The sequence below is a fragment of the Berghia stephanieae genome, chromosome 2 (assembly GCF_034508935.2).
Source record: "Berghia stephanieae isolate SIO BIC M18660-M18661 chromosome 2, UCSD_Bste_1.3, whole genome shotgun sequence".
Classification (NCBI taxonomy): domain Eukaryota; kingdom Metazoa; phylum Mollusca; class Gastropoda; order Nudibranchia; family Aeolidiidae; genus Berghia; species Berghia stephanieae.
This window is the reverse complement of record NC_088361.1, coordinates 5552863-5570362: the sequence shown is the minus strand read 5'-3', so window position 1 is coordinate 5570362 and position 17500 is coordinate 5552863. Positions and strand designations below refer to the sequence as shown.

Here is a 17500-nt window from a genome sequence, read left to right as displayed (position 1 = left end):
ATTTTATACATTTATTCTCTTAACCTTAATTGACTAGCCTTAGCCAATGAAAATCGTAACATAGTAATGCCAATGCCTTGTACATTACTTTATTGCTAAATACTTTGTGGTAACGAAGAATGCCCTAAACAGACCACAACACCTGCATTTTTGCATGTGTGTTGTGTGCATATATCTTGCATTGAAGTAGCAAGAAGTGTGGTGACAATTTTCGATGAAGTGTTTTACAGTTTCATTTGCAATGGTGATACGACATTCTGTCACAGATATTTGGGAAAGTTGAAAAAAAAAATTGGCAAAATAGATGAGGGGTTCAGAGCAAAAAAAAATATGTCTCGAATAGCTAAGGCCTGTCCCGATTAGGTATATTATACAGAGAAAATTCCATTCCTTGAGATTTTGTCCCAATTTGATGAGAGAGAATCCCGATTTCAAGGTCCCACAATACAATATCATTTTTATTACATATATACGAATAAATGACTTAAGTATGAGTTTTTCATGAATCGATTTTAATGATTGCAAACCACTCTGTCCTTATCTTCCCTGTCAGTTCTTACATATAATCAAAACATTTCTGGCATTGGGTTCTCCTGGATCACAGTCTTTTTTACCACAGCGTTCATTTCATCCTAATCTAATCTACCAGAATTTATTTTATCCAGGTCTTTTTCTACCAGCACGGTATTCATTTTATTACATTCTTTATTTGGGACAATAAACCATCTTTTCCAGCTATAAATAACAATGTGAAATTGAATGTAAGCTTCAATTTAAAATACGACAACTGGGACAACGCCACTACCAGATTATCTCATTCGTCTGTAGTGTTTCATTCATCCTGTTTTGTTGATAAAGGGGAAACCTGAAATGTCCATTTTATCTGTTTTTGCATATTAAAATGAACCTTACATTCAATTTCACATTGTTATTTATTTCTTCGAGCTTCGAGCAGCAACATTTACATCATCTTTTCAAGCATTAATTTTATTCAAGTGTATGACTCTTCATTGCGTACCTGGGTACCTACCTTTTATCCAGGTTTCTGTTGTATTTTCCAACAATACATTCGTTTTATTTTGATATCAATTCTAGCTCTATAAAACTTTTGTTGAAGTGTTTTCTAAAAAAAAATTTTTTTTAAGCATTCCATTCCTCAAATTCTTTTCTATCAGAGCATTCACTTAATACACGTTTGTTTTGTTTTGTTAGAGGGGTTGGGGGCTTCAGAACATTTGCAAGTTATATTCAACACAACATTGTTAATCACAATCTAATGATACTCATGGCATTAATATCTTACTTGAATCAAAGTAACTTAATCACAGTTATGGAGAATAAATGATGGAAAGAAAACTGGCCTGTGTTGACTGCAAAAAGGGTTTGGGATACAGACGAAAAAATTTTTAAATTACAAAATAAAAAATAAACCTACAGATACCTACAAAATCAACAACAGTGACAACCACTACAACAACAACAAAAACAAAAACAACAATAAATCAATTGGATCTAAGGTAGCTTTATACAATGAATAGAATTCACTGAAAGACGGGGTGATTCCAAATAAGCACAACATACACTGAGGAGTAATTCATGAAACAGAATTAATTAAAATCATAATAAATAGCACATCAATAATTAAAAAATGAATACTTTAATAAGTTAATTTACATCAATAATTAAAAAATGAATACTTTAATAAGTTAATTTATTGCTTCAGCCAATGTCGAACGGCCAAGAGAGCAGAGCCGAAAGTCTGAAACATTGAGTGACTAGAATGAGCTTGCAATAACAGAGAACCAGCTTCAGCCTCAAACCCTGCCTCTACCAACTGTTTGGCTATGAGAGTGGGAGACAACACATCAGCAGCATCACAATCTTGGTTATCCAGTACAAATTCCATCAAATATGGGAACACTGGCATAGAAACTATTCGGCCACACAGGTTTTGACTCACTAAGAGTTGAAACAAGTCTGGGTCATTCACAGCCTGAGGAAATGATTAAAAAAAAAAGAAAAAGAAAAAAAAATGTAAAGAAGGTTGGATAAAAAAACTGCTGCTCCAATTACTTTTTATCTCAACAATTTCTCCTCTAAACACTAATACCAATGCCAAGATTGCCACTGCCTCCTCATCATCATCATCACCAGCATCCTTAACTCATCCTCATCTTCCTTATTTACTTCAGTGATCACACCAGGTTCTATTGCTGCTATATTTAAATAAATATTACAATTATATAAAAATGAATTAATAAATTAAATAATTTAATTCATTAACTAACTTAATTAATCAATTAATGATGATGACAATGACAAAAAAAAAAAAAACGAAAGGAGGAGAGAAGAAGAAGAAGAAGAAGAAGAAGAAGAAGAAGAAGAAGAAGAAGAAGAAGAAGAAGAAGAAGAAGAAGAAGAAGAAGAAGAACGAAGAAAAGAAGAAGAAGAAGAAGAAGAAGAAGAAGAAGAAGAAGAAGAAGAAGAAGAAAAAAGAAGAAGAAGAAGAAGAAGAAGAAGAAGAAGAAGAAGAAGAAGAAGAAGAAGAAGAAGAAAGAAGAAGAAGAAGAAGAAGAAGAAGAAGAAGAAGAAGAAGAAGAAGAAGAAGAAGAAGAAGAAGAAGAAGAAGAAGAAGAAGAAGAAGAAGAAGAAAGAAGAAGAAGAAGATGAAGAAGAAGGAGGAGGAGGAAATGGTGGTAGAAAAAAAAAAACTCCAATACAATCACAACAGTATTTATCAAAACTGTGATTACTTAGAAGATTGCGATCTTTGAGTTTTCAAAAGTAGATTAGAGTGCAGTTAAACATGAAAGGTTTTTAATCTGAAACTATTTATACCTCTGTCTGTGTAGTTAATAAATGCATTGCTTTTTCAGTCAGATTATGGGAGTCATGCGGACACCTCAACAGTAATTTAATTGAGGAGATGGGGTGGTGCTCTTTTCTTAGACACTCAGACACATAGTCACACCGCTGATGGGGAAAAGGTTGGCACAGTACAATTAAGTATATGTCCAGAAATCAGAAAGTAAATAATATATATATATATATATATATATATATATATATTATATATATATATATATATATATATATATATATATATATATTACGTTTTTTTTAAAAACATGTTTCCAATCATAACTTAAAACATCATTGTATATGTTTTTGTTCTTTAAGGTTCATCTGAATAAGATTTCCCACACGTTTTGAATGAAAAACTATCTTTTACCATTCTTTGAATGAAAGAAAAAAAAAAACCCACAAAAAACACATAATGAAAATTAAAAAGCATCAGGTCGGGAGTTTTAAGATGTAAAGCAATGAATATTTCACTGCTGATTGCTCTTTGAACAATGTGTTGATTAATCCATCCAATGATTTAACACTTTTAGCGAAATGGGGTGTAACGCCATCATTCATTAAACAATTCAAGCTACCTCTAACCACTTCTATAGAAATATCCCAAATCTCATCTCTATTCTATATATATATTTATATATATTATTATATAAATATATTAATATATATATATATATAATATATTATAAAATATAATTTATATATATATATATATATATATATATTATATATATTATATATATATATATATATATATATATATATATATATATATATATGTATATACTGTTTAAAAAGCGATCGGAGTAGCTTGAATGTTTTAAGATTTCCAGTGTTTATTTCTTGCTATAAAAGTTGGTTTGCATTTTTGTTTTCAAATGGGACAAACTATTCAAATGGTACAGAATATTTGCATAATTGTCTTCCTTCCATATCCTATTCTCCTTCCTTCTGTAGACTTTATTCTTTACAAAAAAGGGACATCAAATATAATTTGAAGGCAATGCCAAAATAAAATTGGTATTAGATTGTAATTTGACTTTAAACATTTTTGGGGAAGTTGCAATTTTTCGTCATCTGGTATTAATGGCTAAATAACACAACTAAACATAACACACTTCACTAAACTCTCCCTCTTGATGAGATGATGTTTTGAACAAATAATACAGGGGTTAAATGAATTTGACTACTTTACCTGAGCATCAAGGGGAAAAACATCGCATATGTCCTTGACTATCTCATCCATTAGACCACCGATTAAAGAACCCTGGGATTTAATGAGGGAGGAAAATACTTGCACCCATGGACTGTCTTCAAGTTTTTGACTGAAAGTGGAAAATAATAAGTGCTTGTGTTGAGGCAAGACTCTTCTGAATTTACACATTGTATATTAAAGATAACTATACCTAACACAAACTTGAGATGTCATTTAAACGAATGCTTCTCTTTACATGTAAATATGTCAAAATAGACTTTCCTTTTGCCAATCAATAATGACTTTGAATGACCACAATCATTTTTTGGTCACTGGGAGCAGTTCATGAGGCTTTAAGAGTTTTATTTAGTCTCATATTATTCTCTCTGTGTTTGAATTTTTTTCCACATCTGCAGATTTTGAATAATTCCATGATAAACTCTGAAATAATCAGGATTTTTCACAATAGCTTTAAAGAAAGTAATTTTTTTTTTTAAATTTCAAATGAGATCTTACACATTGGATCAGCTTTTATTCATTTTACATTCCCATTCAAAGTGTTCTCACAAATAAAAATTCTAAATAAAACAAGAAATATATTCAAATAGCCGCAGGACATGTCTTTGAATGAATTCTGCTTAAGACCAGAATATTTGCGCTTCTATTGGTTTAGATAAACAATTTTGATGAGAGTACTAAAAAAATGATTTACACACCAACACTGAACAAAATATCACTGATAAAGGCTTTACAATGAACCAAAGCTTAGACAACCAACAAAAAACAAGACAAAATCATATTTTGATCGCTAACTTTAGTGCGTGAATTAGAGGAATACATCTCATTTGACAAGAGTGAGATAACTTATGTCACACTTCAATCACATTTGACAAGAGTGAAATAACTTATGTCACACTTCAATCACATTTGACAAGAGTGAAATAACTTATGTCTCAATAAATATCAGATTATAACCATCACGATTGACATTTAAACTCAAAGGCAAAATTTTAGTCTCAATCTGTGTGAGACAATTTCCAGGTCAAGCATACCCAGACTGATGTAAAAACTCTGGCCACAAGACAAGAATCCTGGCCAAACAAACAAAGTGTTTTCCACTGGAGCTCTGAGACAGGAGCTGTGAGAAGAGTGACATTCTTGCCTTTTCCAAACGCACATCCTCCTCTGAGACCTGGAATATGACGTGAGATTATAAGCAAAATTGAGACTTCAGTACAAAAAATATAAAGTCTCCCTGATTTTTTGTTGACAATGACAAATAGTCAAAATATAAGTACGGTTGATTGGTTTATAACAGTGATAAATAGTATTTACATAGCGCTTCACCCCATTTGCATAGGCTCAAAGCATTTAACAAAGAGAAAAAGTGAAATACGCCTACTATACATTGCGTGCTTGTGAACAATACATATTATGATTTACATAATCTACAGTCCGCTTAAGATAAACTCTCTGGGGTCAGATAAAAAGTTTATCTCAACCCATTTTCAAGGGAAACAAACCCTTCAATTAAAAATTAAATTAGGGATTTCAATAGTCTCCCTTGTTCATGAAAATGGAGTGCGTGAATGTCAATGATGCATGCATAGTCTTGTCTTTTGGTAACCTAAATTAATTTTTCTTGGTAGGGTGTTGGGGTGGTGGTGCATGTCAGGAGAATGAAGGCCAAAATGGCAGAGAATATTTTATTTTAAACAGGCAGAGATGGATTCATATTTATTTAAATCAACCAATTCATAGTTATTTAAATCAGACTTTGATTAGTCGGCCTATAAAAAGGGGGAAGGGAGGGTGGGTGATTGACCGGACAAAATGTTTATTTTAAATAAGATTTTATCTTAAGAAAGTTTATTTATCATGACTCAACTGTATGAATATAATCAAATATGTTTGTATATGAAGACACATGAATGTCCATATACAAAAGAACCAGTAGATGATTAAAACATAAATTAATTAAATTCTGATAATAATTCTCCACATATTGTCAAACAATAACATTCTTTGAGACACATCCATTTCTACTTCAACAGTGCATCATTTCACTTCACGTCCTTTTGATCAGTATCTTAAGAGGGTGAAACTCAGATAAAGAGTCCCTTTGTGCGGCTATGTCGTCTAGTGGTATGACACTCGCTTTCGGATCGGAAGGTCCTGGGTTTGAGCCTCGCGCTCAGCGCATAGTTAAGTCCTTGGAAAAGGCTCTTACTCACATTCTCGCACCGTACTCAGGTATAAAATGAGTACCTGGCCCTTAACAGCATTGTCTTTGTCTAACAGGCATTATGTCCTGTCCTACATGTTAAATGTTGCTGTTGACCAGGGACCCCTTGTAAAGCGCTTTGAGCACATTTAGTGGATATTGCGCTATATAAAGCTCAATCATTTTTTTTTTAGATAAAGAGTCCCTTTTTGCATATTTATTCTACAACCATTGAAATGACATTCCACTTACTGTGAGATCCGCCCATGTGGAAGTCACCAAGGCATTAGTCCTGTACAAAATCAGCAACACACGGTCAGTCTCAGAAAGGGAAAAACTCTGATGGACAAAAACAGAAGTCATTTTTCTATCACTCCATCACCTCTTTGAAAGGCAGTCGTTGGATATGCATTAAGTGTGTATCAATTGCCTCCTCTCAGCTTTATTTATCATTTCAATCTTTTACATGGTACTTAGTAGTGCAAAGTATCTAATGACTTTGAAATAAGGCCTATATAGATAAAAAAGGGTCCTGATAGCTCAGTTGGTAGAGTACATGCTTCAAACGCAATGGAACCAGGATTGATCCTGGGTGAAGTCAAGATTTTTTTTCTGAGCCCCTGTCGACCCAGCAGTGATTGGGTTGATGGATCTGTTAAATCTGGTGGAAAGTACTTTGTGATAGACTAGCATCCTGTTCGAAGGGTAGCGAGCAATTGCTTTTATCCGATTCAAGCTATAATATAGATACCGGTTCTATGGGCCGAATGTCTCAGAAGGACCAAATGTATAGAAAAAAATTCCTAATTTAACTGGTAAACATTGGCATAATGACCTAAACATGACTTTTAAACACTAGATTTTAAAATAGGTCATCGTCACCATCTGTGACAGGCTAAAATTTGCTTGTGTGTGCAACATCTGTGGATCAAAATAATGTCTACAGACTACCTAACCTCACCTTTTCCAACACCTGTAAGACATCTAGCCGTGGTTTGACTCCTATTGCTGAATCAGAACAGAAAGACCTTAGCAAGGACATGACATCTTCTTGGTGTACCAAGTCCCCCCTAAGGGTCACAAGAATAATACAAGTCAGGATATTACATCACTCGTAAAAATTTCTATATATATATATCTTATCTTATCTTACTAAAAGCTTAATCTACGAATTATCCTCTAAATGCCATATAAAATAGTTTACAATTCTTCTTCTTCTTCTAGGTTCCATGCCTGGTCCAGGCTTCGGATACTGCATGAATTATCTCTCTCCATTCCTCCCTGTCTCTTGCTTTTTCAAACAGCTCTTGGATTGTTAGGTTGGTGAAGCCCTTCAGTTGGTCTATGAGTGTTTTTCTTTGTCTCCCCCGGGCGCGTTTACCAGGTATTTTTCCACAACTTGTCAGGTATTCATTCTTATCTTTCCTTACTATGTGTCCGAAAAAGGATAGTTGTCGATCCACTATTAAGGGCATTAGTTTCCTGTGTTGGTATGTTTGTTTTAGCACTTCTTCGTTCGTTTTGTGTGCAGTATACGATATTCTCTGCATCCTTCTCAAGCACCACATTTCAAAAGCTTCAATGTTCTTTTGTGTTTCTGCATTTGTAGTCCAGCTTTCGCATCCGTATAACAAGATTGGCCACACGTAGCACTTCAAGACTCGGAATCTAATCCCGAACGACATCTGTTTGTTTTTCAAAGTGTTTCCCAGGTCCATGAAGGCCTGTTTGGCTTGAGTTATTCTTGCTCGTATGTCTCGGTTACATCTTCCATCTGTTGTCACTATTGAACCTAGGTATTTAAAACTTTCTACGTTGGTAAGTTGCTCGCCGTGAATCGTTATATTGCAGGTGTTGTTGTTTTCGGGGTTTTTCTGTATTACCATGCATTCCGTTTTGGTGATATTCACTTCCATTCCCTTGGCTTCACTATCTACTACCACTTTGTCAACAATCTTTTGAAGTTGGATTTCTGATGTTGCAATGAGTACCGTATCGTCTGCGTATCTTATATTATTTATGTTGTGACCTCCTACTTTTATTCCCTCCGTATTATTTATGCCTCTCATGATTGTTTCTTGGTATAGATTAAACAGATCTGGTGAGGCAACACACCCTTGACGGACTCCTTTCTTAATAGGAATGGAATTTCCTGTAGAGTTTCCGATTTTGATAGATGCCTGCTGGGTGTAGTATAATGTTTGCATGAGTCTGAGGTCTTTCTCATCAGCGCCAATGGAGTGCAGTTGTTTTAGTATTTCTTCGTGGCGTACTCTATCAAAAGCTTTTTTTGTAGTCGACAAAACAGAGGTATAGTGGGGTCTGAACCTGTATAGCTCTTTCACGTAAAACACGGAGGAGGTATATTGCGTTCCTTGTCCCTCTGTCAGGTTGGAATCCATTTTGTTCTTCTGCGATTTCGGGGTTAATCTTATTTCTTAGCCTGTTGATAATTATACGCAACAGTATTTTGTTGATGTGGCTTATTAAACTTATAGTTCTAAAATTTTCGCATCTGACTGCACCTGCTTTCTTTGGTATTGCTATGAAAATAGAGTTACAGAGATCTTCTGGAATTTTCCCAGTATTGTATATATTGTTGAATAATATGTGAAGTTCATCAATTGCTAGATCTCCTAGGCTTTTTAATACCTCTACAGATATTTCATCAGGGCCTGTTGCTTTACCATCCCTCATTCGTTCCATGGCATGTTCAATTTCACTTTTGGTGATGTTTGGTCCGCTTAATGGTTCTTTGAATTTCAGTGGTGGTTCATTTCTATTTGGATCATTGTACAGTTCGCCTATGTATTCTACCCATCGGCTTTCTATATGTTGTTCTTCAAATAGCAGTTCCCCTTGTTTGTTTTGGATACAACTTCCTGCTGCTTTGCTTTTCCTTTTCCCTGATAGTTCTTTTATTCTTTGGTGAGCTTGTTGGGGTTGGGTTTGTATTCTCTTTCGATTTCGCAGCATTTCCAGTCTAGATAGTTCTCGTGTGCCTCGATGCATTTGGATTTAATGTGGTTGTTCAATGTTTGGTATTCTGCAGACCCTCTGTTGCATTTTCGTCTTTCTTCAAATAGGTTTAGAATTTCATTTGTCATCCATTCCTTTTTGCTGTTTATTTGAGCTATTGGTAAATGCTTTTCTGCAGTTGCTTTGACACACTTTTGGAATATATCAAATTGTTTTTCACATTTTTCGTTATCAGGTTCACTTTGGCTTTGTATCATGAGTGCATTTTCAAATTCTTCTCTCATTTTTGTTTGTATGCCATTGTCTTTGCATAACCTGTAATCCCTCTTTATTCTACCAGCTGTTCTCTGAATAGCTTTAAACTTTATCCTTACTGTACAAACAACTGGGACATGGTCACTGTCTACATCGGCGCCTGGATAGGTTTTGCAGTTTAATATGCCATTTCTGAATCTTGATGATACTGCTATAAAGTCTATCTGGTTCCTTGCTCTGTCCCCTGGTGATTGCCATGTCCAGGTTCTTCTTGGGTGTTGTTGAAACCAGGTGTTTGAAATCATTAATTTATTTGTTCTACACCAATCTGCCCAGATGTTTCCTCGTTCATTTCTGTCTCCGAGTCCACGTGGTCCGATTATGTCACCATCTCTGCCTCTGCCAATCTTAGCATTTAGGTCCCCCATTACCATAAGGACTTCTTGTGATTTACATATTCGTTTTGCTTTGTCTAGTGAATGGTAAAACTCTGTCATATCTGCATCTGTCGCCTCTTCTGTTGGTGCATAAACTTGAATAATATTGTTGTCAACTACAGGTCCTCTTAGCTTAACCAGCAAAACTCTGTCTGAGATTGCTACGTGCCCTTTGTAAAATTTGGTTGATTTTTGGTCTAAGATCATCCCTACTCCTTTTTGGAAAGAGGTTCCACCACTCCATATGATCTTATATGTCGTGTTGTTTTCTTGTTTTGACATGGTTCCCTGCTCTTTCCATCTCATCTCTGCCAGGCCAAGAATATTTATTTGGAGCCGTTTCATTTCTTTTAGAATTTGTTTAGTTTTCCTTTTTGGGCACAGGTCCTGACATTCCATGTCCCAATTTTGGTTTTGTCACATTTGTTAAATTTATTTCGCCTAGTAACTGGCTGACGGTTCGGTGTGACTGACGAACATCACGCTCCCAACCGAGCGAGGGAGCAGTCTTCCGTGAAAACATGCTCCCCTTTACGCTGTCACCGTTTAACTTTTTGGACTTATTCATGCAGTTAACTCGGCAAAGTTACAAGAATGGTTTGCCATTGCCTATTCTTGTCGCCCTCTGCAGTTGGCCAGCTTGACCTGTTACCGTTCGACACCACGAGGAGGTTGCAGTAGGGCTTGATGATGATCTATCTTTGCAGACTTGGCATCATCCATTTGTTTACAATTACAGAATCTCATATAGCTTGCATTGTATCATTCACAAACAGTTTTACACACCTTTGAATGTAAGGAAAAATGTATCAATACGGCAATGTAAAATCGAAAAATACTATCATAGAAAACTGGTAATTGAAAATTGGTCATGATCAATGAATCATAAATGTACAAAGTTCATAGTACAATGAAATATTAATGACAAGAATAATCATGAAAGCAGCAATGATAACAATCATACACAAGTCTCTGAAAAATTATCATGATTTAACATGGTTTCAGATGTTGAATAAAAGATATTAGTCATACTTAACTCTCAGAAACTTTTAACTCAATCCAACTAAGATTTTAAATTGATTCAAAGAACATGCATTTTTTGTGTTAAAACAGAGACTATTCCGTGTTTTCACTATACGTATATTAAATGAATTCTGTCTTATTTTGGTCTGAAATCTTGGAATATATATTTTATATTTGTCGCCTCTGGTATACGTAATCTTGGAAAATGACGTAATCTTGGAAAATGTAAACAAAATTGATGGATTTATTTCATTTATATTATGTATTATCTTGTAGTGTTTAATTAAGTCTCCCCTAATTCTTCTGTATTTGAGACTAAATAGCATATTGCTTTGTTAAAAGATTGTACCAAGTCCCCCCTAAGGGTCACAAGAATAATGCAAGTCAAGATCTTATATTATACAAATTTCAATATATATCATATGATTTGTTAAAAGATAGTCCTAAATGTATCTACTATCAATCCTATTTTGATTTATTCAAAGCTCGCCATTCAATACATGCATTAAATGGTATGCACCAACCTAACATTTTGCATTTCAACAATCCGGATTTGAACACTTAGTCTAGTAAACAACAACCACGATAATCATCATATTTGTAGGCAGCTATTCAAAATGGACAACAGCTGTATTTTATATGGTGGGTTCAAGTCTTTTATTTTTGTATTTGATGAATGTCATCTTAAGTCCTGTTTTGGGTACAACAACAATACATTACAATAACACCTCGACATGTAATTCCACTTACCCATTGTCCTCATGCTCTCTCACATTCTTCACAATCATCTCGAGGGCAGACAACCAGCTAGAATGGACAGTTATTTCTTCACTCAAATCTTGACCCCTTGTGGACACAAACATATACAAAAATGCCATAAGATTCAGACACTAAACATAAAATGGTAGATCTTGATGACACAAATTATTGAAAATGTAAACAAAATATTTTTTTCAGATCAGGCATTAGGTTTTTGATTACAGATTTTAAGATTACGTTTAAAAACGTGCCTCTCAAACAGTGTTTTTATTCTCTTTGGGCCTTGGATTTACTCAGTTGCCTACCTTGTCAACCAGCAAGTTGGGAAGTTTCTTTTAGCAAATTATCCTCCAGATCCAGAATATAAGACGAAAACTGCCACATCATGTCATTCAAATTTAGACGCATATTTGTCTTCTTTTTGAAATAAATTTAAAATGTATTGGAAAAAGGACACTAATCTGTAACTTCACCTATTCAAATTGCAGTGGTGAAATAACTTTGACCTCAGGTCAAACATCAACTATAACAAGAAATAAACTTTTGCCCAGCATAGAATTTTCATATTGCTGAAAGAAATTTTTTTACATTTTTTTTGTCCATCATTTTGTTTCATATTTCTAAGAAACTAAGATACACAAAGAGTGAACATGTTGAAATAATTACCTAAGGGCTTTGCCGATGTGATTTACAGCCTGTTGTAAAATACTCTTTGCTGTGATACAACTTGGGGGTGCCACTTGTAAAATGTCCTCCACCAACTCAATAGCTTGTCCGTCAAGAATCATTTGAACCAAGAGTAGTTCAATCTGTAAACAACATAGCAACTACGATACAAAATTGCTTTTGCCTATAAAATTTTTTTAAAGGTATCAATGTTGAATTGAAAACATTGAAGTTGAATTAATCTATTCTCTTTTCATGATCAACAGGTGGTATTTTTGACAAGAGAGTGAAATATTGATTTTCATCTAATCAACCTCATGATGACAATATACAAGACATTCATGATACTAATTTCAATTTTTCAAAATACATTTGCGCTTTGTTCGATCTTTTAATTTTGGAGGGATGTGATTTTTTTTTTTTGAGTTAAGAACTCCAAATTTTGTTTATCGACGTAGAAAAAAAATTACGTATTCGATATATATATTTTCAAATTCTCAACTAGAAATCTATCTATGAAGCAAGGATTCAAATAGCAATTATTTTTTTAAGGGAGGGTGGGAACAGTCTCTAGAAATGTACAAATCTTTTTGGCCCCCCAGATCTCATACCTGTGTGATGAGTCCCTTTGATAGGTCATATCTTGTAGCATAGGTAGAGAAGACTGGATCCTCTGACAAGGCAAAAGACTGGATGGTGTCACAGGCCAAAGACTTCAAATGTTTATGCCGAGCCTGAAGTTGAATGGTACAATCCTCCCACTTCATAAGGCTGAAGAAGAAATATTTTAGAGGGAAGAGAAGAAATATTAGCAAGGAAATAGCCAACACAGTTTAAGGAGTCCACTTTTATCTTATGACATTATCATAATTTGTCTATGAGTAAAATTTCTACAATAAAAGGTATAACATAAATTTCTTGAATCTTGCACATAATTCTCATTTTTCTGAAGGTGCTGACGCTCCTTTCATATATGTTATATATATATATTTAATAAGTTTGTTATAGATGAGAATGAAAGCATATGTAAGCTCTCAATAGCATTTTTAAGGACCTTTCATATTACAATGTTGCCTCCGCTGCAAGATTTATTAATCTTTATATTACAAGAAAAGCCATTAAACTTACATTTTTACAATGGTTAATGGATGATCAAATGAACCCGACAATTGTATTCCTAGTTACTAGATATCTTACAAAAGTAATAAATTTGTCTGAAGGAAAGTCATTGTAACCCAGACACTTACCCTGTATCATTGAGCTTCTTCTTCTTTCCCCCACCTGACTGTGTAGATGATTTCAATGCTCTATTGATAATCTCAGTCCTGCATGGAATGTCAAGCTGGTTGAGGGAATGTGACAGAAATGAGTAGAATTGAATTGTGTCAATCTCACAACATTAATCACATCATAGTATAACTGTTTAATGTAATCACAAACTACAAAAACTTAACTCTCTCAGCACCAATGGCCGCACTGTGCGGCCAGAGCAGAATCTGTTCTACTGGCCAATGGCCGCACAGTGCGGTCAGTATTTAAAGGCAAAAACAATAATGTAATCCAATCCTACTTTCTACAGAAGTACTATAATTGAACCAATAGTATCATTTCTTTCATCAGAACATTCAATTGGCCCTAGGGGGGTATTTTAATTGAAATTTTGCGCCGAATTCAAATGTTGCTTTGTCTTAGCTTGTCATTCTCATGCTGCCTCGATTAGGTGTCAGCCATTTTGTGATGGAAATGCGAATATAGTCTCAGCGCTGAGTTATACTTTAGCATTCAAATAATGCAACATCCACTAAGCATGTTCAGAGTGTTTTACAAGGGGTCCCTAGCCAACAGCAAAACTTAACAAGTAGAATGAGACACATCATCTGTTAGGCGATTTAAAATTTTTCCTAAAGAGAAAACGCTGTTAACGACCAGGTCCTCATTTTACACCTGAGTATGGTGAGAGAATGTGAGTAAAGAGCCATTACCAAGGACTGAAATATGCACCACTCAGAGTGGGACTCGAACACTAGACCTTCCAATCCAAAGGCAAGTGTCATCCACTACAAAAAAACATATCATCTAACATAAAATCAAACGATATAAATGATGAATGGTAAATAATGCTAGCTACCCTCAATATGGAATATTGTCTTTCACAGCGTACTTTCAACCAGCTCTTAACATTGGACCATGTTATTCAATCACTGGTGAGTGACAGATAGCTGGGGAAAAATCTGGCATTATGCAAAATTGAACCAGATTTGTTTGATAATGAGTTGGGGTGCTCCTCAAATTCAGATTCTGGGAGACTAATATCAGTTTAAGCATTATCAGACTCCTCGCTAATTATATACCAATTACCAATAAGCCGAAGCTGTCTACTTGAGAACAGCACTCACCCTGCTTCTGGCTGTAGGAGTAAAGACCAAGCCATCCACCAAACGAATCAAGTCTTCTGGTAACAACTTATGGATAAATTCTCCCAGGGCCTCATAACGCTGGATCCAGCCCGTCTGGTGAAACAAAAGTCAATAAGGAAAAGACTAGTAAATCCTGAAGTTTTACATAATAATAATCAATGGCAATAAAAATCAATCAACATTTTAAGGACTGATCTGAGACTGAGATTATAACAACAACACTGCTTAATCATATTCTTGAACATGTGTAAGGCAGACACTCTCCATTTAAAACAAAAGTGTCCGCCTTAGAAAAGTCTACACAAATGGAATAAAATTGTGTGATAAGGGAATTCCATGTCCTCTAATTGGATTCTACCAACACTCGGCATTGCTGCAACTATGCAGTTGATAGCAGGTTAAAGCTTACCATTGGCCCAATACATTCCTTTAAAAATACAGCTAAAAGCTAATAAAATATGAAAGTTTTCCATCCCATTTGCAACATTTTGAATTTACAAATCAGAAATATCAATTTAATGTTATCATATAAAAAATCTTAATCTGATAAGAACCAAAAGGATTTGTATCTTTTCTAAATCAACTCTTCAGCAGGAAAACTTTGTAATAAAAGTCTTTCATAGACTGCTCTTATCTCCCAGAAAATCCTATTAAAATAGGAGGCAATCTGAAATCCAAGATTTATTTTGAAAGAGCATCAAATAAAATCTAGTTACGTTTGAAAAGAAACAATGTTATCCATCCAAATGTAAGACATCACAACTCACCGCAGACTCTGGCATTTTGTTCCCCTCATCTTCCATCCAAAACTTGTGGACAGCCCAAGCGCTGTACAAAGCACTGGCCTGGAGAAAGCCACCATTCTGTCAGATAAATAAAACACAGATAAAATTTAGAAAGTTTATTGCATCATTACTAGCTACACCAAAGCCAGACCTGCCAACCCTTCAAATTCCAAAAGTGGAATCAGAACGCCTGAAAATAGGAATTTCACCTCTTTCAACTCCCCCCCCCCCCCCCCCTTCTTTGTTCTTTTTATTCTTACCATTATCATCATTATTGTAAATCGGAATTTTAAAGACAATGGCAGAATAGTACAAAAGATAAGAGTGAAAATATGAATGATTCCACCAAAAGGGGAAGGGTTGGCAGGTATGCAAAGCCTTCATAACCACCACAGCGGTGACTATCACACTATCCGTGGAGAATGAGAATCAAAACAAGAAAAAAACTAAATCAGACGATAATTATAACATTTACCCATACCTTATCAGGTATCTGAGGTGCAATTTTGACAAGGGTGTGAATGTTGTTTATAGTAAGATGTGGTTGCAAGATGTCACAAGGGGACACGTCACTCTGCATGAGATGTTTATAGTCCAGCCCTGAAATGAAGGTACATTTGACACTATATTCTAAATAACTCACATAAGTCACATACATCCAAAGACAAGTTTTCAAAGACACCTCAGAAAGAGGATCTTTACACAAGTATTTAAAAACCCAAGCTTCTTTGGAGGGAAATCATTACATTATTCCTTCATCAGCGGAAAATCTATCTGTATAAATTGTTGTTCATGATTATTGATTTATAATGTATGCTTTGTCATTTTCTAATATAGGAGATGGATGAGCTGTGAAAAAGTTGCTAATAACTACTTTAAATACATATTTTAACATGAACTTCTTTGAATGAGTGATTTTAAATTTTAATATTTTTAACCAACAAGACCCCCCCCCCCCCCCAAAAAAAAATCTTCTTTTTTAAAATGATACAACTAACATCCGTTCAAATCAAATTTATTTTGTTTAGTATAACCATTTTGAAAAAAAAAATTAAAGACATACTAAATCTTTGGTACAGCTATTTAATATTTAATATCATTTTACATAGATTGTCTTTCTGAACAAAATAATATTTCACATGTACTTATTGCTTTTTTAACCAGCCTGGAAAAAACACATATTTAGTCTGAATGGGGTTTGACATTTCACATAAGTCATGAAAATGGTAGATGAGAAAAAAGTATAAGTCATATAACCTGAAATTTTAATTATAATTTGTAAAACCTGCGCTTAAAACAACAAAGTTTTTACAAAAGAAAATTGATTCTCAAAGTAAATTTATGCGATATCTTGAAGGGTGATGTTCACATTTTATATTAAAAAGATTAAGTTTATCAAATTTCTCTTGAGCTTAATGACCCTTTATAATAGCTCTAAAGGTTGAGTACCATATTTGTATTTGAATGAATTATGCTAAGTGTGTTCTAAACAATCTGTTAGCCAAAATATATAAAGAGCTACTATAGAAACATAAATTATGTGTAAATCATGTAGAGAATATGTTTTTTATATTTTTCATTAATATTCATATTTGGGATTATAGGGAAAATTAATGAATGGATAAAAAATAACACAAGGTTCTTATATTAGAAACATACTATTTCCAATATATCATAGAGAATACTGAAAGAAAACATTATAACGTCTAAGCCTAACATTAAGCTTCTCAGATCTGACTTTCAATAAAAATCTTTAATATTAGTTATTGGAATAAAAAGAAGATTATAATTATAAAGCAGACTAAAAAAAAAAAACAAATTCTTTCACGACATGAGGGGAATCAAGCATACCTGGACAGGCCGGTTTCAATTTCTTGATGAGTTTGAAATGTTCTCCC

The 17500-nt window shown here is 34.3% G+C and overlaps 1 protein-coding gene across 1 annotated transcript in view; it reads right to left on the bottom strand.

Moving 5' to 3' along the window:
• The window catches only part of LOC144964213 (NBAS subunit of NRZ tethering complex-like), a 70299-nt gene that overhangs the window by 1654 nt on the left and 51145 nt on the right, over nucleotides 1-17500 (bottom strand). Inside the window, exons 47-60 of the mRNA XM_078898222.1 lie at nucleotides 17454-17500; nucleotides 16084-16202; nucleotides 15585-15680; nucleotides 14797-14910; nucleotides 13648-13742; nucleotides 13012-13171; nucleotides 12401-12543; nucleotides 11726-11821; nucleotides 7243-7351; nucleotides 6534-6620; nucleotides 5110-5249; nucleotides 4058-4187; nucleotides 2839-2973; nucleotides 1-1993 (exon numbers count right to left, since the gene is read on the bottom strand). The exon at nucleotides 1-1993 is cut by the window's left edge and continues 1654 nt beyond it; the exon at nucleotides 17454-17500 is cut by the window's right edge and continues 198 nt beyond it. Coding sequence (XP_078754348.1) covers nucleotides 1712-1993; nucleotides 2839-2973; nucleotides 4058-4187; nucleotides 5110-5249; nucleotides 6534-6620; nucleotides 7243-7351; nucleotides 11726-11821; nucleotides 12401-12543; nucleotides 13012-13171; nucleotides 13648-13742; nucleotides 14797-14910; nucleotides 15585-15680; nucleotides 16084-16202; nucleotides 17454-17500 — 1753 coding nt within the window. The 3' untranslated portion in view covers nucleotides 1-1711. The remainder of the gene's footprint in view (nucleotides 1994-2838; nucleotides 2974-4057; nucleotides 4188-5109; nucleotides 5250-6533; nucleotides 6621-7242; nucleotides 7352-11725; nucleotides 11822-12400; nucleotides 12544-13011; nucleotides 13172-13647; nucleotides 13743-14796; nucleotides 14911-15584; nucleotides 15681-16083; nucleotides 16203-17453) is intronic.